We start from the raw sequence: 17,666 nt of genomic DNA, 5'->3' as shown, positions 1-17,666 counted from the left end.
ACAACAGTAAGAGATAGCTCATGAATATGAAGCTTCCTACAGTCGACAAGCTTTTTACTGACGTATTCAGGGGGTACTCGAGTTCGAAGGACAGGCTTAGTAGTTGATTGATTAACCATGTAAACCAATGAAGTATCAATATTTCCATGTATACACCCCATTAGTAAGAAGTGGGTGTTGTCTAATAAACTGTATAAACTAAGCTGTATTGTCACTTTTCCTCTGAGAACGGTGCCTCCAGCTGGGGTTGGCTGAGGTGGTTCTCCCGTGTGCACTCGTAATAAAACTATTGATCTGGGTAACACCTGAGTCTGTTAGTTCTGTTTTACCATCCAGATTTTCCTCGCTTACACCAATCAAAACTGATTGACACACTGGAAGAAACTCATGTGACCCAGTTAACCTCCCATTAATTGGACATTAAGATTTAATCTTAGAGAGGTTTGACTTCATGCGATTCAAGATACAAAAAGTCATATCTCCCCTCCCTCACCCTCCTCAAGCTGTAATCACTCAAGTAGTTGGGTAGTCAATTCATGCCAAGGGGCTGCAGAGCCACTCAAGCTAAAAGACAGAATGCAGAAAGAGTTTTAGAAGTTGAAATTGTAGGGTTAATAGAGATTCGGAAATAAGATTTTGTAACCTGTAGCATCACAGTATCATCTGATGCCTCTAAGCACAGTGTGAGGCTTTTGTATCGTATAGCAGTACTTTGAAGTGCATACCAGCAGGTGAGCTAAGCCAGGAAGAGAAGAAGATGACTGAAGGAAGATGATGATGGCCATAGATAATGGCTCACCACAGGTGTTCAAGGGGAAAGCAGCGACGGTTAAGTTAAGAAAGAAATTCAGCTCAAACACAGGCAAAAATTCAAATTATAATCAGTTTGATTAAAGACACAGTAGTAGAAATAATTGCATAGAATATAAATGATCAGATGGTCACATTTCATGTGGTTTCTGCTTACCTACTAATACCTTGACCATGGCCGTGAATTCACGGCTGGTGCCGTAGCTAAGGAGTACAGCGCCGACATCAGAACAAAATCCGCACTTACCTCATGCGAATCCGCCTTCAAAAATTTGCTTTCAAACACAGCAGAGTTGTGCGCAGTGCAGTGCCCCACAGATTCCGGGGGCGCATCATTGTGCGTATGTGAACCTGGGATCACATGGGGCGGTGCTCCTTTCACTACCTGACTCTTAGCCAATCAGCAAACAGAGGAGATTGCTGATTTGCCCACAACTCATTTTAAATAAATTAGCAGCCAGAAATGCTACTTTATTAATAAATTATGATCATTGCAATAGTATTTAATACACAAATCAAGATTATAATACATAAACCTATAATTACAGTCTTTTAGTCCTATTGAATTTGTTTCTCCTCTATTGGACTAACTAACTTTTGATTAATTTAAAGTCTAAAATCGAGAGTTTAAATGTCTGACTACATGAGGAAATCATGAAAGTGAATTAAATCCTATCTAAATAGAAGTTGGGACTGAAACCGAAACTACAAAAGGCTTTTGGGCAGCAAAGATGGTGACACAGACAGGCCCAGTTTTTGAACATGAACAAATGAAAGTTTAGTTCAAAGTTTGTATCTGCTCAGACACGAACCAGTGTCTCATTGTTATGGGCTGTAGCATAAACTAATACAATTTTCTCACCCCCGCCACCCCCCCGCCCCCCTCCCCTTATGCTGTGCTACAGGCTCCTGCGCTTGTTTGCACCAAACGTAAAAATTTTCAGGGTAATTAATGTGCAGTAGGTGAGCAATTAGCCCAACTTTTTGCCAGCACGTTGATTTGAATGGGTAGGTGAAACGTGCAGTGAAGCCGATGCCCAGTCGGAACCTGACAGATCGCAAGTTCAGGATTTTGCTCATGCAGAATCCCGAACTTGGGGTCAGTTTCAAAGGCGGTATCACGGCGTACTCAGAGTACGCTGTTATACTGACAGTGAATTCAGGGCCCATATATACAACAACAACTTGTATTTATATAGCACCTTTAACATAGTAAAACGTCCCAAGGCGCTGCACAGGAGTATTTTAAGACAACAAATTTGACACCGACCCACATAAGGAGAAATTAGGGCAGGTGACCAAAAGCTTGGTCAAAGAGTTAAATTTTAAGGAGTGTCTTAAAGGAAGAAAGAGAGGTAGAGAGGCGTAGAGGTTTAGGGAGGGCATTCCAGAGATTAGGGCCTAGGCAACAGAAGGCACGACCACCAAAGGTTGTGCGATTATAGTTCAATTTGCACCTAAAAATGAAGCCCTTAATTTCCAGCATTTACTTGAATAATGGCTTCGGTTTTTGTTTATTTTCTTAAAACTGTTCTCAGTGTCAGCCACCAGTATTTACCTTTATTGTTGTGCCATGTGAGTTAGTGAAAACCACAAGCTTTCTTGAAATAAATGCAGCTACTCAAGGTACTAGCTTAGTGTTTTGTAGTATAAGACCTTTATTGTAGTATAATACAGCTTTATTGGTGGTGCAGATCCTGTGTATTTTTTTTGAAGATCTTCAAGCGATCTTTCTTACAGTGGTTCAAAGAACCTTTTTTTCTTTTTAAGTTAGGATCTGAAAGACAAATGCCTTTTATCTTGCTGTTTGCTCTGCTTGTTACAGTCCATTATTCTTATCTGACTGAGTGTAGTCTGGCATTTAGAACAACCACATCTATATTGCTCTGGTTACTTTCTAGGTAAATTACATGTTCATAATTCAGAAAAGAAATACTATTGTACATATTGGAGTTCAATCTATTTATATTGTGTCTTATCACATCTCTCAAAAATACTTCATACACAATGTATTACTTTGAAGTTCAGTGACTAACAACCACAGCAAGATCATACAAACAAATTAATAACCAATTAATCTGTTCTTTGGTAGTGTTAGTTGTGGGATAATGTTGGTCGTGATACCCATAGAACTCCCTGCTCTTCAAATAGTGCTGTGGGATCTTTCACACCCACTTGAACCAGAACAGGTAGATGGGCTTATCTTTGTCAACGCTCCCCCTCAGTACTGCACTTAAGTGTCAACATAGATTATGTGCTCAATTCCTGGAAGGGGGAGGGTGGGGGAAAGTGAACCCACACTTTCTGACTCAGAGGCAAGAGTGCTACCAACTGAGCCAAGGTGATGCTTTTACTCGTGACTAATTATTTTCCACAAAACTAATGCGTAAAATATTGATGTAACTTGAACACTATAGGGTAGAATTTCTGCACCAGTGTTGGCACAAAATTAACGTAATCTGTGTTGAGAGAGAGAGAAATTTATGGTAGAACCATTTCCACTGGGTTTCTGCTACCTTCTGGCCTCATTGAAAAATTCTGCGGAATGGGCATTGGACACTTCCTTTTGTTTGCCCCCTCCACAGAGAGATAATTAATGGAGGCGAGACTGAAAGTATGATGGGAACCCCCAGAAATCCCACCAGTCCTGCCAAGTGTACAGCCAGTGTTAAGTACGTCTGCATGAAACCTACATGCTTGCAGTACAGGGCCATAACTGGTGCCCACAATGTTAGATAACAATCTCAAGTAACTGTGGAGAGCTATATTGCCACTTGCAAAGTGGCAGAAGACCAAAGGAACAGCAAGCAAGATAAGCTGGCATGGTGGAACGTTTTGGCCAGATCGCCCTACGCACTGCCCCCGATGGAGTGGCAAGGCTTCGCAGGTGGGTGCTCCAGTAGTGCTCTATAAATTGCAAGTAGTCCATACATTTCACGCAAGAACTGTATACTTTTTAAAGGAAAATAAAAATGTATGCTGCTTACATTTAAATGAAGTTTGTTCGCCCACTGTCCAATGACTGAATATGTACGTGTAGAATTGTTCTTGACTTGGTACTGATAAATGTCATAACGGCCAGGAGCGTCACCATTTTCATTGAAGGTCACAGGGATCGCTGCACTTCCTGCAGATAGTGAGAGAATAAATGGTTATATTTGTAAACCTTTCAAAACTAATTCATAGAGTAACCCCAAGCAAAAATGTTGCTCATGAACATTTCTAATTAAGTGCTCTTCTTCTCATTTTTGAAGTCCAATTAAATGATTCAAAAACATTAACAGAAGCCTCAGAGAAAACATTAGTGTGCAGAATACAGCAAGAGGTTCAGTCACCTTTCCAACTCAAAGGGATCCTCAGTTGCAGTCAGGGAAAGCAGGCTGGAGGTTTGGGAAACATTTTATTGGCAGTTGCTTGAGGGTTTGGAGCCTTAAAAGGCGTACAAAATTAATTTATTAGATGCTATACATCTGCAACCATATGCCTGCTGCTTTAAAGTGCTGCCTGTTTTCATTCCTAATGCTTAAACCCTCTAAGGCTGCTGCTGCACGTTCTTCATATTCAGGCTGATTTCCTGCCTCCAGATTGGTGAGCTGCCTATTGAGGAGCACATTTCGCACTGGCAGCTCGCCGACTACATTATACAGACGACCCAGGACCAAAATGGATTGGGTCCTACGCTGACTCCTCTGGGCAGCTGCTGCCTACACTCTGGCCATCATGGCCCCCAAATAGCGCTCAAAACAAAAATTGGTCCCTTTTGAGTGGGCTACACTTCGCACGACTAGACCAGGCTGCAAAGAAGGTGCCAAAACTCATTACTTGACCGACTCTGGATTTGACCGAATTTTTCAAGGACTAGAACCTAAAACTTCATGAACTCATTTTTGCAAATACTATCTTCATTTGTAAACAGGGGCAATTTTGTTAGTGAAACTTTATTAGCGCTTCACATAAGTGTATGAAGAACTGTAATGATTTCATGCTTACACCAGCAGATTTTTTCAAAGTCAAGATTATATCTAAATTGGGAAGTGATTAATATATAACTTGAGGCTTTTATCATAGATTTGGAGTAGTATGCAATGTCATAAGAGGTTAACAACTTTATTGAAAGAAAAACTTATTGGGCCGTATTTTCCGATCGGAGGCTTCTCTCGTGCGGAGGCCTCCAATCTGGAAAAAAATCTACGGACTTACCTGAGGGCTCCTGTTGTGTATGTACCTTTAAGAGAAGAACTGATTTTATACTGCAGTACCGGCAGTGACCACCCCTGTATAAAACGCCCTAGCAGGCTTCTGTACTTCAGTCTGACGTTAATCTCTGTTCAGTAAAATACCTGTTTATTTGTTCTCCCGCAGTCCATGTATTATTGAGGCGCGGACTCAACAGTGGCGACAAGCAGGTTCGAACTCACCTGCAGTACTACATCACCTCACGGGGATCTTTCCCTGAGAAGAAGTTTCTTGGAGGTCGAAGTCTGAGCAACGGGCGTCGACCGCGGGCAACCGCCCAAGGGTCCATCGGTGTTCGGAGAATTGCGGGAGAGGCTGTGGGGAGCTGGGCTTGGCTCCCCAGTCAAGAGGTTCCAGCAAATCCTGCTGGTAGCAGGTAGTGCGCTGATCCTTCCTGACTGCGGCGGGCACGAGCTCAATCGAACAGCTCTACAAAATGGGCCGCGCAGCGTCGCCGGGAGGAAAGAGAGAGAGAGAGAGGGTGGAGCGCACAGGGCGCGGTCGGTGCTCAAGAACCGGGCAGCGTAGAGGAAATATAACGAGGGGAAGGAAAAGTGAGATGCGCCGAAGCCGCGGGTCGCCGCCATTACCCTGTAGAATGCTAGGAGCAGCGTGGCAGCAAGGGGAAGAAGGAAAAGCGCGGGAGGCGCCATTTTAATCCATTGTGGAAGAAGGAAAAGCGCGGGAGGCGCCATTTTATTCTATTGGGGAAGAAGAAAAAGCGCAGGAGGCGCCATTTAAAATCACCCAAGATGCCGAAGAGTGGCAGTATCACTGCTTTCTACAACGAGGTAGAAGACTGGACCACATATGTGGAAAGAATTGAAGTGTACTGCAATGCCAATGAGGTGGCCAATGGAAAGAAGGCGTCGGTATTATTAAATTTAATGGGTGCGAGAACATACGGCCAATTGCGGAATTTAATTACCCCAGCTAAACCAGTGGAGAAAAGTTTTGAAGAGATTGTTAATATCTTACAGGAACACCTAAACCCTACACCGCTGCTGATAGCAGAAAGATTCAAGTTCCATAAAAGAAACCAGCACAAAGATGAGAACAATGCTGACTATCTTACGGAACTACGCAAGTTATCGAAGCACTGCCAGTTCGGAGCAGGACTGGCAGACACCTTACGGGATAAGTTTGTCTGTGGGCTCCAGAGTGAAAGAACCCAGAAACGACTACTTTCGGAAAAGGACCTGATGCTAGAACAGGCTTTCAGCGTGGCAGTATCCTACGAAGCAGCAGCACGGGGAGCTGCGGAAATACAACAGAAACCACAAGAATACAGCGCTAACGAAATGGCGTATGGAGCAGAAAAGTGCTATCGCTGCGGCAAAACAACCCATGATCAGAAGGACTGCTGGTTTAAGGGCAAAGTATGCAGGCAATGCGGGAAAATGGGACATATAGCAAGAGTCTGCAGGTCGGGAAAGAAAACCAACGCTACAAAAACTACTAAGGAAAAGTACAAGAAAGTAAAAAAAATGACAGACAGTAGTTCGGAAGATCAGGAGAGTGATAACGACTCCGGGAGCAGGAGACTAAGTTGTCTAAAGTTACATAACGTGATCGCAAAGGAGGATCACCGAACCATTAGGGTCACCCTCTTGATAGCAGGGTGCCAAGTAAAGATGGAATTGGATATGGGTTCAGCCCTAACTGTCATGAATCGACGAGACTATGAGCGGCTATTCTCACACATACCCTTGAAGGACACGTCCATTGTGTTGAAGATATACACGGGGCAAAAGGTCTACCCCAGAGGAAAAATAAGGGTGCCAGTTAAATACAACGGCAAGGAAACACAGAAACTGTATCTATATATCCTACAAGATGGAGGACCACCACTATTGGGACGTGAATGGATCCGAAAAATACAATTGGATTGGCATTCCATTCAGGCGCTAACTGTGACTGACAAAAAGGATGATGACGTCACACCTGGACGACTGTCACAAATTCTAACTGACGCAAAAGAGGTGTTCCAACAAGGACTTGGGACTCTAAAAGGAGTAAAGGCAACGATAAAAATCAAAGATAACGCAAACCCAAAATTTTTTAAGGCCAGACCGGTGCCGTACGCGATCTGCCCAGCCATTGAAGGAGAACTGGAGAGTCTGGAGTGTTCGGGTGTGCTGTCCAAGGTGGACTGGAGCGAGTAGGCCACACCCATCGTTCCTGTAATGAAGAAATCATTGAGCAGCACGCCTGGGGAGCCGAAGAAGGTTCGCATCTGTGGGGACTTCAAGGTAACTGTGAACCCAGTCCTGCACACAGTGCAATATCCACTTCCACGGATAGAAGATATTTTTGCTTCACTATCTGGCGGGAAACGCTTTACGAAGATTGATCTGGCCCAAGCGTATCTACAAATGGAGGTGGAAGAAGCATCTAGGAAATACCTCACGATAAACACTCACAAAGGCCTTTACCAGTACAATCGACTGGTATTCGGGGTAGCATCAGCCCCGGCTATTTGGCAGGGGGTGATGGAACAAGTCCTGCAAGGGATCCCGGGGACCCAGTGTTATTTGGACAACATCCTGGTTACGGGCAAAAATGACAGTGAACACCTTGCCAACCTGGAGCAGGTGCTCACTAGATTGCAGGAAGATGGGCTACGAGCCAACCGCCCCAAATGCGAGTTCTTCAGGAGACAAATCTCGTATTGTGGCCACATGATTGATGAGGAAGGGTTGCATAAGTCACCAGACAAGATTGAGGCTGTAGTCAAGGCTCCAGCACCGGAAAATGTGTCGCAACTGAGGTCGTTTCTTGCGTTGGTGAACTACTACCATAAGTTCTTGCCAAATTTATCTACAATCCTGCACCCACTGAACGCCCTGCTGCAAACTGGAGTAACATGGAACTGGAGTGATGAGTGTAAGCGTGCCTTTCAGAAATGTAAATGCCTAATCACATCAAAAGAAGTATTGGCCCACTACAACCCAACACTACCGATTCAGTTGGCATGTGATGCGTCTCCCTACGGCATCAGAGCGGTGCTGTCACACAAATTCCTTGACGGTTCAGAGAGGCCAATAGCCTTTGCGTCGCGCTCGTTAACCTCAGCCGAGCGTAACTATGCCCAGATTGACAGGGAGGCCCTCAGCCTGGTGTGGGGGGTGAAGAAGTTCAATCACTATCTGCACGGGCAGAAATTCACCCTACTGACTGATCATCAGCCCCTGGTCTCCATTTTTAACCCAAAGAAGGGCGTTCCCGTGATGACGGCGCAACAGCTGCAAAGATGGTCACTTTTTCTAGGGGCACATCAGTACGACATAGAGTACAAGGGTACGAAGCAGCATGGAAACGCTGATGGGCTGTCGCGCATACCGTTGCCTACGGTAGAGGAAGCACCTGCAGTGGACCCTGTTGAGATATTCCATGCGACCATAGTCGAATGTCTGCCTGTTACATACTCCAGTATAGAGAAGGAAACCCGAAATGACCCAACACTCTCTCGGGTCTATGATTTGACGGTGAAGGGATGGCCAGCACATAGCGACTCACTGTTGCCAGCATTCTCGCCAAGGAGGGAACAGCTGTCAGTGTGCCGGGGGACCTTGATGTGTGGATCCCGAGTGGTAATTCCACCCAAGTTGAGAGACAGAGTGCTCAATGAGCTTCACGAGGGTCATCTGGGAGGGGTAAAAATGAAAAGCCTAGCCAGGGCTTATGTGTGGTGGCAGGGAATCGATAAACAAATTGAGGACCTGACCAAGAGCTGCTCAGGATGCCAGAAAGTCCAAAATGCACCACCACAGGCCCCTCTACACCCATGGGAGTGGCCCTCATCTCCATGGCAATGGGTACACATTGATTTTGCTGGTCCATTTATGGACTCAATGTTTCTAATCGCCGTGGATGCCCATTCGAAATGGCCAGAGATCATCAGAATGTCCTCCACCACCACGGAGAAAACTATTGCAGTCCTACGGACCATCTTCGCAAGGAATGGCTTGCCAGAACAGATTTGCTCTGATAATGGGCCACAGTTTGTGTCCGAGGATTTCCGGAGGTTTATGAGGAATAATGGGGTGAAACATTACACATCTGCCCCATATCATCCAGCCACAAATGGATTGGCTAAGAGGTTTGTCCAGACATTTAAAAAGGCAATAAAGGGGATGTATAACGACGACATACCACTACAACACAAGGTAGATAATTTCTTGTTTGCTTACCGGAATGCGACACATGCAGTCACCAACCAAGCTCCAGCCATAATGTTCTTCAACTGAAGGCTAAGATGTCGCCAGGATTTGCTCAAACCAAACATAAGACGAGATGTTGAGGATAAGCAATTCCAGCACATCAACGAGAAGCCAACCTGGAGCTTCAAGATAGGACAACCAGTCTTGGCCCGCAACTACCGAACAGAAAAATGGCAGCCAGGAACGATATGCACACAGCAGGGACCACTAATGTACACAGTGGACGTTGGAGAAAGCATCGTGAGATGCCATGCTGACCAGATTCTAGAGTCACAGGAACAAGCCAAACCTATACCATGAGCATGTGCACCTGGTAATGAACCCGAAGTACAGATTGCGTCTACCTCAGAAGCAGTGGTATTGGAAGCTGACGAACCAACCAATGACAATGAGCCAGAATCGACTCCACCGCAAGAACAGGATACTCGAGAAAGGCGCTATCCAGTCAGGATCAGGAAGCCTCCTCAAAGACTGAACTTATAAATGATTATTTCAGTTGATGTTTATATTACAGAGAAAATTGTAATTGTAGTTAGTTATTATTTAGTTGTTAAATGAATGTTATGTACTGTTTATCTAAAAGGGGAGGAATTGTTGTGTATGTACCTTTAAGAGAAGAACTGATTTTATACTGCAGTACCGGCAGTGACCACCCCTGTATAAAAGGCCCTGGCAGGCTTCTGTACTTCAGTCGGACATTACTCTCTGTTCAGTAAAATACCTGTTTATTTGTTCTCCCGCAGTCCATGTATTATTGAGGCGCGGACTCAACAGCTCCCAAAGTCCGGACACTTCTGCTCCTGGGCCTCTCCAACTCTAAGTGCGCAGGGCCCGCGTATCCCAGAGGTGCATGTGGTTCGCAAGCGTCCCTGGGATCGCGTGGGCCATGGGGAGCCAATCAAAGAATAGAATCTCCCTTCATACACTTGACAGATTGACCTGTCAAATATATGAGTGGAGATCACCCCAAAAACACAGTAAAACATTAAATATTTTTTTTCAATCACATTTTTAAAATTCGTTGAACTGACAATAAATTAAATATTTTAAACAAAAATGTAATTTAAAAAATATATAATTAAAGTTTTTTACGAGCATTCTTGACAGATCGGAAATGCCGGTTTTTAGCTCATGCGCTTTGCATGCCTGAAACCAGCATTTCCGATGTCCCTACGGGGATGTACACAGCCCGTACACACCCGTGGGGATCGGAATATCCGGCCCATCTTCTTGCTACAGGGGTTGTTTAGAAAGAATGTAAACTAGCCGCAAATGGCTGAAGAATCTCATGTAATGAACAGCTTGAACAATATATTTGAGTGGCGTTACACTGCAGCGTTCTGTTTTCTTAATTTGCTACGATACGTGTTTCATTCAGAGGAATAAGGTATAAGGCAGGACTAAATACAAAACAGCAAAGTGTTGACCAGGCAGGAACAATATGGACTAGAAATTCGCCTCGGGTGGTGATGCAAATGGCCAGTACCGGATTGGTCACCTGTTATAAGCAGCTCCTGATATTCAGTTCCATTGCAGTCAATGGAGTGAAAGACCAGGCGCTGCGTGTAATGGGCAGCCGATCTGATATCGCTCGTTTTGCGCTAGCACCCAACATGAATTTCTAGGCCTCTGAGTTTAAAACTGGTCAGTCTGTTTTGGTCCAATTATACTTCTTCAATTTGACAAAGTTGGTGGAATAACTTTTCAAGCAATATTATTCTTTCATTTCTTTTTTACAATTGAGCAAAAAGAACCTTCCTACACTTGCCAATGTATACTGTATCCCGAAAGTCCGTGAAAACCAACAGTTTACCCACTGTAATTGTAACTGGTTACAATTCACAGCCTTCACTGCCTACTCTATCTCCTCTCCAAATCAATCCTGCACACCATCTAGCACAATGATACATTTTTCATTCTAAGTGATTCTCAAACACCAGGTGCTCACTTGAATGTTCATCAACTTAAAGGCATGCAAAGTGATGTTCAGTGTACAAGTTTCTACAGGCCTCTTCATTTTATGTTCCCTTGCCCTTCTGCCTCCCCTCACAAAAAAACACACGTCCCTAATTTTGACCATTTTTATCCTTTTGTGGGGGGTATGTCCCTGTCTGGTCCAGGGGTTGAGAAGTATGGCTGGAAAGCACCATTTTGTTTACCTCACCCAGCCTTCGACATTAGAAAATATCTAATTCTAAATACGTACTTCGAAACTGAGCATATGCAGTGCTTAAGGAACTCATTTCTAGATGCTAAAAATTCATTGCTTTAATGCCCAATGGTTGCCTGTGGACACCCTTTTAAATCACAACAAATGTTAACTTGGCCTTATACCGTGTAGTTTTATTATGAAAAATATAAAGTCTTAATAGATAAAGACAGAGAACTCATTTTTTGAGATAATGTACAAATAGCCAGACTATGTACTTTGTTGAAAAAAAGCCTTGTGGAAGGACCAAGCAGTATTGTGGCAGAACCATTGAATGACTCTGGCTAATTGTACATAATTCTCTTTAACGATGTTCTAACACCAGCCTAAGCCTGTACCATTGTGTTAGGCATTACTGTGTTTTGTATATAGAGTTTGCATGTACGGGGCGTGGGAAAACGTGGGCAAACGCGATGACATCACGTCGCAAACCACGTGACTGCCCAGGCAGTCCTCGTGGCATTTCCGTTGAGTAAAGACCTGTTTCATTGTTCTCCTGCGTCGATCTCAATTATTCGTAGGAATTCGGCAATTCCTACATTGGTGACCCCGTTTTTGTGAACGTTTTCACAGAAGAAGAGCACAGCATGGAGGCAAATGCCGTTTCGCTAAAGCTACCACAGTTCTGGGAGCATTAAGCGCCCTCGTGGTTTATTCAGGTCAAGGCCCAGTTCGCCCTGAGGAACATCGATGCGGATCAGACCAAGTATCTTTATGTGGTCTCCGCACTCGACAGTGTAGTGTATGTACCTTTAAGGGGGAGAACTACTTTTTACAGCTCCTGTATCCTGTAGTACCAGCAGTGACCACACCTGTATATAAACCCTGAGTAGTGCTCTGGACAGTCAGTTGCAGTTTGAACCCTCATTCAGTAAACACCTGTTGATCGTTCCCTGCAGTCTTTGTCTGATTATTGATGGACACAACATTAAGATACCCGGATCTAACAGACAGCTCTACCGCCTCTTGGATCGTCAGCCTCCTCGAAAACCCCCCAACGGAGCGCAAGTATGAAACCCTCAAAGCGCGGTTACTGCAAGTTTTCGGGCTCACAAAATCGGAGCGCGCCCGTCGATTACTCGCAATGCCCGGGCTCGGGGACTCCAAGCCTTCAGAGTTGATGAGCCAAATGCTCACACTCCTGGGCTCATAACGGGAATGTTTCCTATTCCGTGAAATTTTCCTCAGCCAACTGCCTGAACAGATAGAAACTGCCCTGGCCAGATCTGAAGCTGAAGACTGCGCAACACTCGCGGCGGAGGTTGACAAAATTTTCGCTGTAACTCGGCCACACTGCGCCGCCGCGAGGCACCCATCCCCCACAGACGCTGCCCCAGCTCGTCAGCCTGCTGGGCTGTGTTTCTACCACGCACAGTTCGGCGCGAAGGCGAAGCGTTGCCGCCCTCCCTGTAGTTTTCCCCAAAGAAAAAACCAGCATCATCTGACACTGCGGCCACCGAGGAACGGGTCTAACGCGCACCCCGCGGCCGCGATGGCGATCGGCAACGCGGGAAAATTGCTGTTCATCACCGATACCCTCTCCGGTCATCGTTTTCTGTGCGACACCGGAGCGCAGTGCAGCATTTTATCAGCGTCCGCCCTCGATGTGCAGACGAGGAATCACGGCCCCGCCCTTGAAGCGGCCAATGGCGGCACAATTCGGACCTTCGGCAGATGGCGAGTGGAGTTGTGCCTCGGGGGGCAACGTTTTCACTGGGAGTTTGTTACGGCCAAAGTTTCCCAGCCCATCCTCGGCGTGGATTTCCTGCGCGCCAACAGCCTCATGGTCGACGTTCGGAACCGGCGGCTGATCAACGCAGCCACTTTTAATTCTCTTCTGTGTTATCGCAGTAACACGACGTCACGCACAGTCTCCTGTGCGTTCCCGACTCCTGATGAGTTCGCTCGCCTGCTCAGCGAATTCCCCGACCTGACAAGACCCACGTTCTCCTCCAAAGCCACGAAACATGGTGTGGAACACCACATCACCACCAACGGCCCCCCGGTCTACGCGCGGGCCCGGCGCCTGGAACCTGGCAAGCTGGTGGTCGCAAAGGCGGAGTTCGCCACCATGGAACGGTTAGGGATTATTTGCCAGTCGAATAGTCCCTGGTCTTCACCCCTCCATATTGTCCCGAAGCCTGGCGGCGGATGGCGGCCATGCAGCGACTATCGACGACTAAACGACGCCACCACTCCTGATCGGTACCCGATTCCTCATATCCAGGATTTCTCTGCCCATTTGGCAGGGAACACCGTTTTCTCAAAAGTCGACCTCGTCCGAGACTACCACCAGGTCCCAGTTCATCCACAAGACATCCAGAAGACCGCAGTCATCACCCCATTCGGCCTCTTCGAATTTTTACGGATGTCGTTTGGGTTAAAGAACGCTGCCCAGGCTTTCCAACGCCTGATGGACTCCGTACTGCGGGACCTCAAGTTCCTCTTCATCTACCTGGACGATATTCTAATTGCCAGTCCTACCAAGGAAGAACATACCTGTCACCTACGCACCCTTTTTTGACGCCTCAGCCAACACGGCCTGATTATCAACCCAGCCAAGTGTCAGTTTGGCCTGCACCAAATTGACTTCCTGGGGCATCGCATCACCTCAGAGGGAGTGGTTCCTTTACCTTCAAAGGTAGAGGCGGTGACATCCTTTCCATGCCCGCAGAACATAAAGGCACTGCAGGAATTCCTAGGCATGGTAAATTTTTACCACCGTTTTGTGCAAAGGCGGCACTACACATGCGGCCCCTGTACGAGGCCCTCAAGGGCAAGACTGGCAAGAACCCGGTAGACTGGACGGACGACATGGCCCGAGCTTTCGCCAACACCAAAAGTGCCTTAGCCAACGCGACTATGCTGGCGCACCCGCTGCCAGGAGCCACCATCGCCCTCACCACCGACGTGTCAGACTACGCAGTCGGTGCCGTGCGACAGCAGTGGGTGAATGGGACGTGGCAGCCGTTGGCATTCTTCAGCCGTCAACTACGGCAGAACGAGAGAGCATGCAGCACGTTCGACTAGGAGTTGCTCGCCCTTTTTCTGGCCATCCGCCATTTTCGGTTCCTTCTGGAAGGACGTCCTTTCACTGCCTTTGTGGACCATAAGCCGCTGACCTTTGCAATGTCCAAGACCGCCGAACCGTGGTCAGCCCGACAGCAGCGTCAACTGACCTACATATCCGAATTCACCACGGATATATGGCACGTGGCCGGTAAGGACAACCTGGTGGCAGACTGCCTCTCCTGCACGGTCGTCAATACGGTTCATTTGGGCATCGACTACGCCCCCATGGCAGCGGACCAAGCCTCAGACCCGGAAGTCCAAGCTTACAGAACGGCCATCACCGGCCTCCAGTTGGCCGACGTCAAGTTCCATTCGGCAGGTACCACGCTGTTGTGTGACGTCTCCGTACAAGATCCTCGCCCTGTCGTGCCAGTCGTCCGGTGCCGCAAAGTGTTCGCCGCCATACATGGGTTGTCACACCCTGGAATGAAGGCCTCTCAGAAACTGATGTCCGCGAAATTTGTATGGCATGGCATGCATAAAGATGTCCGCGACTGGGCCAACACCTGCGTGGTCTGCCAAAAGGCAAAGGTACAGCGCCGCATCAAAGCTCCGTTGGCCGCCTTCACAGTTCCGGAGCGACGTTTTGACCATGTCAACTTGGACCTGGTAGGACCACTCCCACCCTCCCATGGTTTTTCACACATCCTGACCATGGTTGACCGCACCACCAGATGGCCAGAGGCAGTTCCCCTGTCATCCACTACTTCGGTGGACGTGGCCAGGGCGTTCATTTCCTCCTGGATCGCCCGTTTCGCAGTGCCCGCAGATATTTCGTCGGACAGGGGACCGCAGTTTTCCTCCGAACTCTGGAATGCAGTGGCTCAAGGACTCAGTGTCAAATTACACCGCACCACAGCCTACCACCCACAGGCGATTGGCCTCTGCGAACACTTCCACCGCTCAATGAAAGCCGCCCTGAGGGCCAGCCTCCAGGACGCTGGATGGGCAGACAAGCTACCGTGGGTCCTGTTGGGCCTTCGCACGGCCCACAAAGAAGACCTTCACTCTTCATCTGCGGAACTCGTGTACGGTCAGCTGCTGCGAGTCCCAGGGGACTTCCTACCAATATCGAGGGAGCCATGGTCCGCGTCTGCCCAGCTTGCTAGTCAACAAGAGGCGGCCAGATGTTTCGCACTGGTGCCCACTTCGCACCACGGGCTGCAGAGGTCACACGTTCCCACGGAGCTTCACAAGGCTGAGTACGTTTTTATTCACCATGACGCACATAGGGATCCGCTCAAGACCCCATATACCGGTCCCTTCCGCGTGTTGGAAGCAGTGGACAAAACCTTCACGGTAGATGTTGGTGGTAAACCGGACCACATTTCGGTCGATCGCTTAAAGCCAGCACATTTAGACCGCGACCGCCCCATCGAGACAGCACAACCGCCGAGACGGGGTTGGCCACCCATCGTCGTTGCGGCAGACCAAGTGCGACCGCCCGCCAGACTGCCGGCCGCCCTGCAGCCTCCGCCTCGAGAGTACAGGAGTCGTTCTGACAGGCTCGTCAGACCCCCTCACCGTTTGACTTTATCCATTAAAGCAAATTCTGGGGGGGCGCATGTGGCATAACCACTGAATGACTCTGGCTAACTGTACATAATTCTCTTTAACGATGTTCTAACACCAGCCTAAGCCTGTACCATTGTGTTAGGCATTACTGTGTTTTGTATATAGAGTTTGCATGTACGGGGCGTGACCCCTTTAAGAGCGCGGGAAAATGCGGGCAAACACGATGAGTAAAGATCTGTTTCATTGTTCTCCTGCGTCGATCTCAATTATTTGTCGGAATTCGGCAATTCCTACAGTATCATCTTAGTGCAACTCACCAGCATTGGTTGTTATTTGGTCTGTATTTACCAAACCAAAACCTAGATCTCATCCAACATAACATAATTTGACCTGTTTGATGGTACAGGAAACTCTTTCGTTTCCAGCACCGATGGGACCGGCGTGTTGCCGGTTGATTAAAAATTCCGGATGACGGAGAGGTATATCTACCGAGGCTATTTTTAACAAACAAAAATAAAAAAATCAAGAAATGTGCAGTATAATTGGGTACTCACCTACAGAGACTTCCGACAGCGCCAAGATGCCGAGTAGTGGCGGTTTGGAGAACTACCCCCATTGACTAACTCGGCCACCGCGGGAGACTCGGACTCGGCAACATTTCCGGTTATTGAGGTGTTGTTTTCGGAGTATGAATTTTGCCGGTTATTAGAGAATTCCGGATATTTAGGTGCCGTTTAAATGAGAGTTTCCTGTATTTTCCCATTAGATTTTCCTGTGTGTTTGAAACCATCCTCAACTACTTGATCACTAAATCACACAAAATCATATATAGGTCAGGGCTTTTTACAGAAAGAATTGTCAAACACTTTTATTCTGACAGCTCTTGGCAGTGTCTGTCAATGCACTCACTGATCATGTGTTCTGAGTTCAGTGTGACAGAATTACACTGAAAAATCATTAATAAATGTCTGACATTTGCAGCTACATTTATCTGAAACTCACTGATGGCCTGGGTTGCTGCAGTCTGAAATATATCTAGGTCCCTGTCACTCGAGTTGATCAAAATCTCTTTTGGACTGTGTGAGCGGAATAGCAAGTAAGTATTACATGAGACTTTATGATGTCAGTATTTATGGCTAAGGTTGTTATTATAAACATTGACATTTTGATGTACACTCTAAATCCTCATACTTATGCATTTTTTAAAAAATGGATTCAATTTATTGATTCTGGTGACTTCCAATGTTTTTACTGAATGCATCCAGGGCCAAAATAGCCACAGCTATCCCACAACACACATACTCTGACCTTGCTGTTTTGATGCAGATGTCAAAAGCTCATTTGCCAGGACAGAAGAATCAGTCACCACTTTGCTCAGGCAGGGGAACTGAGGACTAGTTCTTGATGTGCCCTGCGGTATCCACCAGTAATGTAAATGTTCAGCAACAGAATAAAAGATGGCATTAAAGTGCCTTTTGATGATATCAATAAACTCAGGCATGGGGCCTTAATCTGTAGTTCTATTTAAAACCACGGCTCAAGACTATCAGACAGGAATGAAGTCTCAACTCTGGAGAAAATCAGCTGATTAAAAAAACACA

At 46.7% G+C, this 17,666-nt stretch overlaps 1 protein-coding gene across 1 annotated transcript in view; it reads right to left on the bottom strand.

Annotated features, from left to right (window-relative positions):
- Positions 1-17,666, bottom strand: part of LOC147105243 (metabotropic glutamate receptor 4-like) — a 1,649,895-nt gene that overhangs the window by 509,490 nt on the left and 1,122,739 nt on the right. The window contains exon 7 of the mRNA XM_086011400.1: positions 3,798-3,937. Coding sequence (XP_085867526.1) covers positions 3,798-3,937 — 140 coding nt within the window. The remainder of the gene's footprint in view (positions 1-3,797; positions 3,938-17,666) is intronic.

The sequence above is a fragment of the Somniosus microcephalus genome, chromosome 18 (genome assembly GCF_052327205.1).
Source record: "Somniosus microcephalus isolate GS21.2 chromosome 18, FLI_Smic_1.0, whole genome shotgun sequence".
NCBI lineage: Eukaryota > Metazoa > Chordata > Chondrichthyes > Squaliformes > Somniosidae > Somniosus > Somniosus microcephalus.
The sequence above is the reverse complement of the archived record's forward strand: the minus strand, read 5'-3'. Positions and strand labels throughout refer to the sequence as shown.